Source organism: Macrobrachium nipponense, chromosome 22 (assembly GCF_015104395.2).
Source record: "Macrobrachium nipponense isolate FS-2020 chromosome 22, ASM1510439v2, whole genome shotgun sequence".
NCBI lineage: Eukaryota > Metazoa > Arthropoda > Malacostraca > Decapoda > Palaemonidae > Macrobrachium > Macrobrachium nipponense.
The window spans coordinates 82,754,124-82,767,279 of record NC_087213.1 but is presented as its reverse complement, the minus strand read 5'-3'; the positions used below and the strand labels follow the sequence as shown (position 1 = coordinate 82,767,279).

Below are 13,156 nucleotides of genomic sequence, written 5' to 3'. Positions count from 1 at the left end.
TGCATCAAGGGTCCTCTGTGACAAGAAGGTCCCTCTGAAATTGAAGGGAAAGTTTCAAAGGACAGTGGTCAGACCAGCAATGTTATATGGAACAGAAACAGCAGGTATGAGGACAACAGAGGAGAAGATGGATGTAGCAGAAAATGTTGAGATGGATGTCGGGAGTAATAAGGAAAGATAGGATTAGAAATGAGTATATTAGAGGATCGACAAAGGTAGTTGAAATATCGAAGAAAATACAGGAGGGAAGGCTTCGATGGTATGGACACCTGTTACGAAGAGAGGAACATCATGTTGGAAGACATACGATGGAAATGGAAGTGCGGGGTAGAAGGAAGAAGGGAAGGCCAAGAAAGAGATGGCGTGATTGTGTAGGGGAAGATATGATATTAAAAGGTATTAATGAGAACGATGCACAGGACAAAAATCGATGGAGACGACTCATTCACAACGGCGACCCCGTATAAAAATGGGTTAAAGCTGGGAGGAAGAAGAAGAAGAAGAAGATAAGATATACACTTCCCAACTTTCACCTTTATGTGATCCTTTAGTACATGTGACATTTGATAATGTTGACATTACTGTCTGCAGATGATGTGTGTTCGTGTTTCTTAGCGTGGTATCACATCAGCCATTTCTTTTTTTGCTTTGCTTGATTTACTGTACAATATTTTATTACAAGTCTAGTTAACTATAAGTACGATTATCTCACATATCATAATAGCACACAAGAGAATATTTTCATCACTGTTGAGATTTCATCTTGATGCAGTCTCTCTCTCTCTCTCTCTCTCTCTCTCTCTCTCTCTCTCTCTCTCTCTCTCTCTCTCTCTCTCTCTCTCTCTCTCTCTTTTGTACCCTACGCACGTGATTGTGTTTATCTTTTGGGTTGTAAAAATAAGTATGCGAAAATAATGTAAAAATATAAATGAGAATACTATAAAATATCGATTCTTAAAGTGGTACCAGGCTTGCTATTTTTCTTTTTTGGTTTGTTTGATTTATACCATACAGTATTTAATTACGAGCTTAAGAGTCTAATTATCATTATCACACACACAAGAAAAAATTTTATCGCTGTTGATACTTCATCTCAAGTTTGTCCTGTCTATCTTTCTGTCTGTCTGTCTGTCTCTATTACTCTACACACACAATTGCATTTATACTTTGGGCTGTAAATATGAAAAAAATAAATAAATAAATAAAAACGAGAAATTACAGTAAAAATATATATGAGAAGAAAGTAAAATATAAATTAAAAAATCATAAGTGTAACCACATGAAACAACCTCTATGAAGTCAGATATCTACCTAGCCCTTTTCACCCATCCAACACTGCATCCCTACCCCCTTCCAGGAAGGGAAACTGCTCCGCAGCTCCAGGTACCTTCCAAAAGAACGCCTTCTCTGAATTCTTCTACACAGCCTTACTAGATCCCCTCTCCCATGGTGCCCAACCATCTGGCCCAACCCTTCACACTGTAACTTCTTGATGCCTCCCTTAGCCCTCATATGTAAATATTTACTTAAAATAAATTTTTACATATTTATTTTTAAAAAGATCATGTATATCCATATCTTTAGACCCTTGGTCCCTGGTCTGGGTGTGTCAGATAACGTCGAGTTCCAGTTAATGGTGATACAGATAACTGAAGGATTCCACTACCTCGAATTTTTACCAAAAAAGTAGGGATCCTCACCCTCTAATAAGACAATGTGTTAATAATGTCTCTATATAATACCCCGTATGTAAGCCGGAGAGTGCTGTGTAAATGCAAATATAATAATATACATTCGGCTCCAATCAGTGCCTTTGAATTCTTCCAAACTACAGCTACTTGAGGCCTATTAGGCCTGGGAAATGGGTAAACGAGTGCAGTGTATGTGCTAGTGCTTGGTCCGTTTACCACAAAAATGTCATCTGACCAACCTCCAACCGTCGCGCAATTGACCCTGGTACTTACCGATGCCTGGCACCAATGCCTGTGACCCACACACAAGTTCCATTGTCTTTGCTTTATACAATACCAATTTAACCATTCTGACGTCGAGTCTGCTATACAATCTGTCAGTTATGCCTTCTCAGATAAGGAAATTAACGTTGCATATACGAAATACAAGACTAACATTTGCAAGAAGTGATCTACAAAAAACTTGTCCTCTCTCAAGACAATATCATATGTCACTAAGTGCCTAAGGACCTTCTCGGTGGAAATCTACACCAATGACCCTTACAATCTGCCTTCAAAGGGGCCTACTGATCTAGGCCTACCTGCAGTGTACCATACAGCAGAAAATGCTTTCCAAACAGCAAAATTCCTCTTAGAAAAAAATTTTAAAAACTCAGAAAAATTGAGGAAGCAAATGGTAAATTTTCATGGATCTGGGACATGATCAAAGATTACAAGAATCACTCATCAATCTTAAAACTGTGGAAACAAATAACAACTTCTCACGGATCTGGGATACGATCAAAGTCATGCAGGAAACATTAGACAATCGTACAGAAAGCCACCAGACTCCTTTGAATGTGGCACCTATAATTTCCTCACCTCCCAGCAAAACGAAAGAAGTGAGCGTGAGACACAAAGTTGTGATGACCATACTCTGGCCATACTCTCCCAAGTGGGTACTGCCCTCTCCCCCTTGGATGAAGCACCGACACCACTTATAGACCTCCCAGAGGGCACCGTTGGACTCCCAACCTCTCTTCCTTCCCAGTGCCTCCGGTGAAAGATAGATCCGTGTGATGATCACCAGCCCTTGTAAGTCTCCCAAACCTATCTCTCCCCCCAACCTTCCCTTGTCGATGATCATGAGGGTTTTGGTGGCTGGCAGACACAAGCAAGTATAAAAAAGAAAAGAACTTCTTGTTTGCCCGCCGGACCAAAGCCCAGCAATTGTGAATCACCATGGCCGAAACCTGAGAAGAGATGTCACTTTGTGATTCACAATCTATGCTCACCGTTGAAGCTAGACGCCATAGTTGAGAGGGTCAAGTTTCTCATGGGCTCCAACCCCCTCATCTCCCATAAACTCCCATGCAAAATTAAACATAAAGTTGCTTGCAGGATTAACTGCCTATTTCAACACCTCGATGTTCTTAAAGGCCAGAATTTTGGTCCTGATATAAAAGTCTCAAGATATAACCTAACCAGGGACCAACACCCCCAAGGAGAACTTACTGACAACCCAAGCAGGGGTGTAGGTGTAGGCCTACCTTCCACCGCAAGTGCAAGCCAATCTCCCATGATGAGTGACTGCCCACCCAAGCTGGCTAACCCCCCATCACCTAATTGATCAACTTTTTCATCTCCCATCTTCGTGTGAACCAAGGATACATTAGATATAAGCTCTTGGAATATTTTTGGTGTTAAGCGGAACATTCCTCCCCAAACATGTTCTGCAAAAACTTCAAAGCCATCAGTGCACTATTATAAACACTCCTCTTGCCACATGACCTTGTCCTCTACAATTCAATACTTTAGGACTTCAGAGTTTTCCCGACCTCATGGATGCAAGTTACATCTGGTCGCCCGAAAGGGGGCCTTTCTTTCCTGTGGCACAAATCGTCACACAATATGGTACATGTGATGACCTACAAGAGTGATAGATTGCTAGGGCTTCAAGTGACAATAGGGGACTCTAGGATCCTAATAATTAATGCTTTATGCCATGGGAAAATAACAATAACTTTGATCAATACTGCATGATCCTAGGTGAGTTACACAGTATTCTCACGATTCTCCTGGTGATCATATTTTTATAATCAGGGACCTTAATTCTCACCCCAAAAAAACTATTTTATAACAAACTTACTTGCTTCCGTCAAAATCGTGCTCTCCAGATTAGCATTATAATGCACAGTTACAACCTCCTGGCTGGACCATTGCATCACATTTCCACAACTTCATGATTCAGGTGTTATTCAGTATCCCATCTTTCCCTACTATGAACCCCTAACTGACCGCCCACTAGCTGTAAACTGGAATTTTCAAAACCAACAGAAAACCAGATACTTTAGGGTGTCCACGGAAACCAGGTTGTGGTCAGCAGTTGAATTGGCAGATGTCTTACTTTGTACTAACAAAATGTAAAAATGACAACCACAGGAGAGATCTGAATGAATTCAATTCGAACATAATTCCACTATGCTTGCTTCTGGCAGGGTTATCTTTAGATTTCGTCAAGATAATTCTCGTATTATACCTGGCTGGAATGACTTGGTTATAGATCTGTACTCATATTCACGAGAAATGTTTTTGCTGTGAAGGCAACATGGTACCCGAAGGGAAGGACACTTTGCAATGCTAATAAGACAGGCGAGAGCGCAGTTCAGAGCCGTTACAATGTCTAGAAATTTAGAATCCAGTGATTATCCTCGTCAATGGAAAGACATCCAGTCCCTAAATCCCAAAACTAAAAAGCTATCGCAGAGAGTAGGAGAAGCAGGTGGTGACAAGGCTATCGCAGGAATGTGAGGCAATCACTTCAGCAATATCCTGAATTGCATAAATGATCAAGACTCGAAGGGATGTAGATAACCTTCTTACTGATAACATTCAATTTCATTTTGCAGATCGTATTATGCCACGTAACATCAGCGATGCCATAAACAACCTCTCTAATAATAAATCCCATGAACAACCTATCTAATAATAAATGGCCCGGTTGCGATGGTCTTTCTGCAGAAGCTTTCAAATTCTGCCACCCGATAATCTAAATTTTGCTAGCTGCCCTATTGAATGCATGCATTATTCACCAGTTTCGTCCAGACCCCCTACTCCTAGTTCACTTAATACCATTAATCAAAAATAAGATAAAAGATGTAGCTGACCTTAGCAATTACCGCCGATTGCAATCATTACGATCGTGTCGAAGGTACTTGCGTCGGTTCTTCCATTGAGATTTCTCTTTCTACACACACACACACACACCACTGACAACCAGTTCGGATTTAAAGCAAACCACTCAACTGACACCTGCATCTATTACTTATCATCATCCTCTCCTGTTTTTCTGTGTTTTGTAGACGTGATCAAAGCATTTGACGCATTAAACTACTTGAAGCTCTTTCTGAAGCTGCAAAAAAGAGGCACACCTATACATTTAATTGGCCCTTTATATTGCTGGTTCTCCATACAGCAATTCTGTGTCAAATGGGGTAACGTATTGTCATACACCTTCGGCTCTGTAAACGGCCTTCGGCAAGAGGGCATTCTCTCTCCATACTGGTCAAGATGTACACAGATGCCCTGAATGTAATATGACCAGTCCCGCTTTTTCAACGCCTGCTAACTTTTTTAAAGTTAGCAAAATGTCCCGCTTTTTTTTAACTTTTGTGAATTTTGTCCCCCTTTTTTTTCACGTTTGTCCCGCTTTTTTGAGCTACAAAAACAGAACTTTCCCCATTTTAATGGAATAGTACTGATATTTTGTTTAATTTTGCCATTTCACTTGCTGGTAACTTCTATCGTCTTCTCTGACTGCTACGGAAACCAATGAGGTGAATTAAAATAATATTATACACTGAAAAGTGCATAAAGTGCGGGCCTTGCAGCTGCTGATGTCGGCAGAACAAAGTCACCGAGGGCAATGGAGTATTATATATATATAGATATATATATATATATATATATATATATATATATATATATATCTATATATATATATATTATACATATATATATATATATATATTATATATTATATATATTATATAGATATATATATATATATGGATATATATACCTATCTATAATATATATGAAAGGCTCTTTTACAGAAAAAAAAAATCTGGTCACATTACCTGGATGTCCAACTGAACTCACTCCCGATCGGGTGCACTGTTAACGAAACAACTATAAAACAACCTCTGTTACGTCGATGATATGGTTCTTATTTCCCCATCAGTGAAAGGTCTCCAACGACTCTTCGACACTTGCCTCCTATATGCAGTGGAATTTTATATCCTACATAACGAAATCAAGACCAAATGCTTGTCGCTGCTCCCGAGATCGCTTAAGCAATTTGCGTACGAATTTCCGTATTTGGACTGACAACAAGATTGCAAGGAGGTTTGCCTTCCGTCACCGCTCGTATTGCTACAGTATCTATGGGTGTTCCCTCTGGACGAACTATACCCGAGAGACCATGAGACGTATCATTGTTGTACACAAAGACATTTTGAGACGCCTCACAAATACTCCTCGCGACCTCTCCGCCATACAGATATCCACAGAAAACCGCCTGGACAACTAAAAAATCATTGTAAGTCGATCAATGTTCAGTCTGATAACTTGAGTGAGAAACAGTAGCACTTCACTCATACAAAGCATCCCCAGGAGTGAGGCAAAAAGAAGACCTAAACTGTGGGAAAGATGGGAAAATGAGGTCCCTGTTCCCTAAATGACTTAATCTCTGTCTTTGCAAAGTGCCATCTGTAGAATCTGTCATTATTATTATATTTCTACGGTTACTGTTATTACCTGTATTTTACTCTTTCATTATTACTGTGATTACTATATATCAATTTAGAGTTTTTCTACATTCAATTTTCGTATTTAGCCCTCTGGACCCGACTACTGTAACCACCTATGGTTTCTTGATGGAATTTAATTATATACAATCTGTTCACTAATTATTATAACTTAATGCTTTTTAACTATTCTCAATATGACTACTGTTATTGTCATTATTATGATTACTATATTTTATACACTACTTCAGCAAGAGTGTGAATATTGCCATGTTATCTCCTGTATCTCGATTGTGTATGTTACTGTCTGTATTTGGGATACTCCATGTATACAGCCTTGAGCTGAAAATAAAATTTATTATTATTATCATTGTTATACTGTATAAGTTACATTTTTGAAAGGGTGCACGAAATAATATAATTTACATGTATAAATTGTAAACTTAAGAAAGGCATCATCAATACAAATTTAAACTAAAAAATTACAATTTAATGTAAAAATAATTTCATAATATCACCTAGAGTATTTTTGAAATTTTAAATCAAAATGAGTGAGTAAAAGCTGAACCAACCTATTCAATGGAAGAGTGAGGACTGAGTAAAAATAAAATGAAGGCTATGAAAGGTACAGTTAGCCGACAAAGGTCTGAGTATTTAATAAGGGGCCGAGTTGTTTAATTATAATTGATTTCAGAATAGCTAGTTCATGGTTGTTGGAGGCTCGCCTTCGAACCGAAAATCTTTCTTTTCAGTCCATCTCCTTGTCATACAAAAAATACTTACATTGCCTCATTACCTACGAATATTATTAGTACCATCGTTTTTTTCTTCTTGTCCTACTCTCTGTGTAGAGGGCAACTCTTTACTAAAAGTTATTCTGATTATATTTTCCAATTTCATCCTTATCAAACAGATCAACAAACCTGATAATCGAGGGCGCACTGCTGTTGTCCCATTGTTTCCGTAGAAAATAATGAAGCCATCTCCAGTGCCAGAACTTTGCTTGGGATTACTAGGCCAACTTTTGGAGATTCTGGGACGTGTACGACGAAAATTCCTAGGCCAGGGATGCTTTGATTTCTTGCCGTACCATCTTTCCTAATTACAACAATGAAACTTTGAAATATATGAGTGAGATATTTTTGTCATTTACAAATTCAAACTCCACGGGGTTTACAAAATACCGAAACAAAAGATTATGTTTTTTTCTTATACTTGAGTGACTAAAAATTAATTAAACTCTATTATAAAATGAGAATTAGGTCACAGGATAACTGCATAAAATATCGGATAATTTAAATGTAGATATAAAAAAAATTACGTCTACCATAAAAAACATATTACTGGTGTTATTGATCCAGACGAGTCACAGCAGTAATCATAAAACCCAACTTCACATGTTTTAGCAAAATATATCGAAATATTTTCACTAACCTTAGCTGGCAAAACCACAGCAACAAGCAGAAATAGAAGCATAAATCTGATGGCCAACATAGCTTAGGATTCAAAGACTCGAACCTAAAAATAAAAAAAAAGAATAGCTGTGTACAATTACTGTATGTTTACCCCTACTAATGGCAGAGGAATGAATCTCTGAAAGTGGGTGATTCTGAACACATGTTCTAACTGCGGACATTCTACTTTGCACTATTAAATCATTCATAATTGTCAATGTTTTTTTTTTTTTTTGAAAAACAGTAACGTTACCGATTACAGAGTGGTAAGTTCCATTCTACCCAGCCTTCCCCACCAAAACATTAACAATACCGTGCAAACATGCAATGTAAAGTCTAAAGCTATTGGTCTGACCTTATCCTTACAGCCGCCCGGAAGAATTATATCGGCACAAGTTTGTTTATCTGTCTGCACACTTGATATTCCGAAAAACAGTAAGTAGACTTTGATTAAAATCGGATGGGTGCATGCTGCAAAAAAGAATTGACTGCATTTTCAGATTAATCCACAGGATTTGATTTTGCTGGAGCATTGTTGACAAGATCATGTATCTCACACAAGAGAGCTGGATTTCTATGAAGTTTTCTCTAGATCTGGGCAAGGATTAGGGATTTTTAGTTCGTGCTTGAGGGATATTTCGAAAAGATTAAAAAAAATGTGGGAGTGGGCTATGGCCAAGAGAGCTGATTAGATTTTGAGATGGATACAGAACGTTTTGATATTTATTGCCCTTGGGAGTTATACGATATCTCAAGTGCATTCTGGCTCAATGATGGTGGTGATTGGTTTAGGGATATCGATTAAACTGACCTGCGACACATGACCTCTTCATATAAAGTGATGGAAAAACTAATCTATCTGAAAATATACAGAAAAATTCCCTATAAAGTCTGTTAAGAAATCCACTGTTAGTAGGACAAATGTTCTGCCTGTAACCAGTAAATTATACATATTACCGCTCAAGTCCTGAACTATCGTTTGCCTGTCATATGTTTAAGTATTAAAGTTTGTTCCATTTTTAAAACTCATTAATAATGATGTTCGTACTATTTACATATTCGCTTCATTAGGCACTAGATCAACATATAGTATGTTTTCCTTTAGAGTATTCTTAGTCAGTTCCTAAAAAAATTCCTGAGAGATTAGTCTTATAAAAACACTCCACACAACACGCAACCAACCACAGAAACAAACTAAAACGTTGCCAATTACCTATCTTATTTCACAAAAATACATTAACCATCATTGCTAGTTTATTCTAGTCTTAATACAGATATGCAATAATTTTGATCTTGAACTTTTTCCGAGGGTTTTTGTGGTTGTGCACTCTCCAAATATACCATTCTTTGGGACAGGCACTGTATTACTAAGCTTGTGCTCATCCACGAAGATACAGTGTCAACACAAAATTCTATAGAATCTACTAATCTTGGGAGACCATCCACTAGAAACATTTTTAAAAAGCAAAGGGAAGAAACCATCATGATCTTCAGCACCCCTGCTTTCAAGATTATCAAGAATTCTGTTAATATCTCTAGAGTTAAATGCAAATTTTGTAAGACTAGTTTTAGGATGACAAGTGTCAGGGAGACGGACATCCTCAGCTGACAGCTTAGCTTCAAAAGGTCAATGAAGCAGTTCACCCTTTCCAAAGGGCCGGTAACCAATCTGTCACCATCTGTTGGAAGTGGTGAAATGGAAGACGAGCCTGGCCCGAATATAGAAGATGCTAATTTGACCCAGCATAATGAGGCTCAGTACGGCAAGACTTAACAGAAAAGGTATAATTTTCATGAGAATTATTTCATTTGTATCTGTTGAATTTGGCCTGTTTGTTATGGTAAGCTTGTCTACTTGTATCATCAGACCAAAGCTGGTACTTTGTCCTTATTTTGACGATCTTTCTAGGGACATCTTACTAAAATAGCCTTCAGTATTTCATTTAATTTTTGCTTGGGATCTGGATCTGATATAATCACCTGATATATTCAGTGCCTGAAAAGCTTCAATAATGCGATATCCCAGTTGGCTATAGGTTTCAACCATTGTTTAAAGAGTACAATACCATACGGTTTATAACAATAAAGGGTTACGGAGGTAACTTGTTTTGTAAGTAAGAACTACAAAGTAATGATACATGTGTCACCAGGAAAACTGTAAAGAAAGAAACAACAAAAGAATAAAACACTCATATGATTTCTTGGTGTTTCATGTTTTTATTAACACTTGGTTTCAAACCTTATTCAAAAGTGTCACATTATAAGGGAATGACCCCAAACAACGAGATGAGAATCAGGACAAGCCAAATAATTAAAACTATCATGATACGTAACTCAAAATCTAGACATGCCGGTATCCTTTGGATCACACTGATCCCGGTCACCAGTTCAGTCTGGTGTCCTGCCACCTGTTTTCGGAAAATATATATAAAAAATGTGGATATTGAATAAAACAAATAACGATGCATGTACTTATTTTTATAATTTCTAATTTTAGCCGCTAAATTGTTTCTGTCCTCCGAATTAGTGAGGTTTAAATAAGTGAGGTCCACGGTATCTTACATTAATTTCTTATTTTAATCATTAATCTATTTTCATACCTTTCTGAAGAATGTTATTTCCTACAATCTAAAATTCATATAAGTGGGAAAGGGGGAAAGCAGGAGACCTGTGGCAAAGAGGATTCATTACATACTAATCGTAAAAGGAAACCTGAGATTAAATATGAACGATGACAAAATAGTTTTAGGACGAACAAAGAAAAGGAGAAATCAGCTGGTGGTTAATGGGGATCAATAAAAAGAATGGTGGCCTCAAGGTTGTACTGCTCAAGAAATACGGTGTTTAACCTCCGAAGTAGAGATGGGTGCGAAGTTTTTGTATCCAGTCGCAGAAACCTATTTTTCAGAAGGTGCTACTTCAAATTCCACTAACCAGTTTTCCTTACTAAAATGGTATTTGCACAATATTGCCAGGAAACGAAAAATGATCCCTTATGTTTGATTTTCTGTAGACATCTAATTAGCTTCTTATCGCTCTGATTATTCCTGAAAATCATCTGCACTGCAGTGTAGTAGGCTACCTAAACTGCTACCAACTATCATTCAACGGTTGAATATAATTCTAACGTCGCGTCCCCAACCCAGGTGAAAAATCTCCTGTACGGTTGACGTTGTTATTAAAAAAAATACACTAATTCATATATTTTGTGAGCAATGTCTCTACATTGCTCACATTTACGTTTTCAAGTTACTATGCTGAGACTGGCTGACGATTTGCGTGGTGACAGCCACGAAGTTGTCCACGGGTGCTGTGGGGTGGCTGCGAAATCATGTTCAAAATCAACAGGTCTCAAGGACACTCAATATGGCACATTAAAAGAAAATCTGGATTTCTTGGATGTAATCCTCGGCAAATGAAACTTAATTGATTAATAAACCGATATCAGCAATTATGGAGCACAATATGTGTTGTTCCGGGTTATTATAAATGCCTTTGACACAACCATACCAACTGTTCATACATTTTCTTCATTCTAAAGGTATATGGCTAGGTTTTCATTGATATGGTATGACATGACAGGATTTGATAAGAGAACAACTGTGTGGATCAAGTGTGTGGATCAAGAAAGGCTGACAAAAGAAAAAAAAGGAAAATAATCGTACTAAATAATGTTCTACACCTGTAGAAAAAAAAAACACCTGTGGAAAGACGTGTTTTATGTTATTTATGTACAACACGGAAAAGGCAGTTGCATCTTTATTCAAGATCATTTATCTACTTCCTGGTCAACTATCTTTGCCTCTAGTTTTCTTCCTGAAGGTCTTGATTAATTCATTGACTATGAAATTTAGGTCTTGAGGACCAAGCACCGGAACCCATCAGGATTATTCAGCGCCCTAATGAAAATGAAATATATGAATTCGTATGATTAATTATATATAAGTAAAAGGTAACAGTTTTCAAGTATGAGAGTAAAAAGGAAGAATGATGATAGATAAAACCAATAAAAAATAAATAATTATCGAAATTCTATATTTAAAAATAGTATATACTATATACAATAAAAATGACAGAAAATCTTTACTAAATATACTGAAATTAAATCTCATTAAAATAACCAGATTCTTCCCGATTGCCCATAAGGTTATCTCCCTCAACACCATCATTTAAAATTTCTAAAAGTCTTCCCAGCTATTAAGTACTTTACCCTAAGGCGATTAAATCTAGGACAGTGCTCCAGCATGTACTCAAAAGATAGCTGACCATCACAGTACGCACAAACTGGGGCACTGGCTCCCTCTAAAATATAACTGTGTGAAGCGAGTATGGCCAATCCTAGGCCGTGTTAGGATGAACTCGAATCTTCTGATGCGATTAAAATCTGAACTCCAGAAACTAATACTATTTCTAATATTTGTGTACTTCCTATTTGTGGATAAAATAGGGTAAGTCCATCTCTACTGCCATTTCTTACTGATGTATCATCTAATAACTGAATGCATATCCAAATGTGGCACCTTATTAGTTAAGAAATCACATCTTGCAGCATCCTTTGCTTCACTATCAGCTAGTTCGTTCCCTTCTATGCCAGTGAGCCCGGGAACCCAAGAAAACTTGACTGATTTGTGGCGAACATAAAGTTAAAAAAGTCATTCCAGGGCTTGTTGAATTAAGGGATGGGTATGGTTAAACTTCTTTAGATTTTCTAAAACACTACTTGAGTCACTATATATATTACTGTGGATTTAAATTTCTTATCAGATGCAAGATTTAAAGCATCAACTACGGCTGTTGCTTCAGCAGTGAATATGGATGAGGAGTCTGGTAACTTTTTATATATGATTCCCCCTCACACCACCACTGCACAGCCTACTCCATCTTCTGATTTTGATCCATTAGTATAGATTTTCCTGTTATTCATATGCCTCTCATCATGCTCCAAAAACTTGTTTCTGACTTCTTCCGGACGACCTTTTTCTACCTTTTTTCTCTATCTCTTTAATGCATACATCTATTGCTGGAATAAACCAAGGAGGGATGGCAGATGTTTAACGTGTAGGATCTTCTGTGATTTTATATTTTCATCCTCCAGTTCACCCAGCTGTTTGATCTGAAATGGTGTTCAAGATCTCCTAAATCTCAAAAGACTGTTTCAAGATCTCAAAAGAAGGATCCTCCCTAGGGCTTTCCACCTGCATGATGCATCTCAGACCTACCTCAT

At 37.5% G+C, this 13,156-nt stretch overlaps 1 protein-coding gene across 1 annotated transcript in view; it reads right to left on the bottom strand.

Annotated features, from left to right (window-relative positions):
• Window positions 1-13,156, bottom strand: part of LOC135198333 (uncharacterized) — a 204,094-nt gene that overhangs the window by 162,044 nt on the left and 28,894 nt on the right. Inside the window, exons 2-3 of the mRNA XM_064225904.1 lie at window positions 7,913-7,996; window positions 7,402-7,576 (exon numbers count right to left, since the gene is read on the bottom strand). Coding sequence (XP_064081974.1) covers window positions 7,402-7,576; window positions 7,913-7,972 — 235 coding nt within the window. The 5' untranslated portion in view covers window positions 7,973-7,996. The remainder of the gene's footprint in view (window positions 1-7,401; window positions 7,577-7,912; window positions 7,997-13,156) is intronic.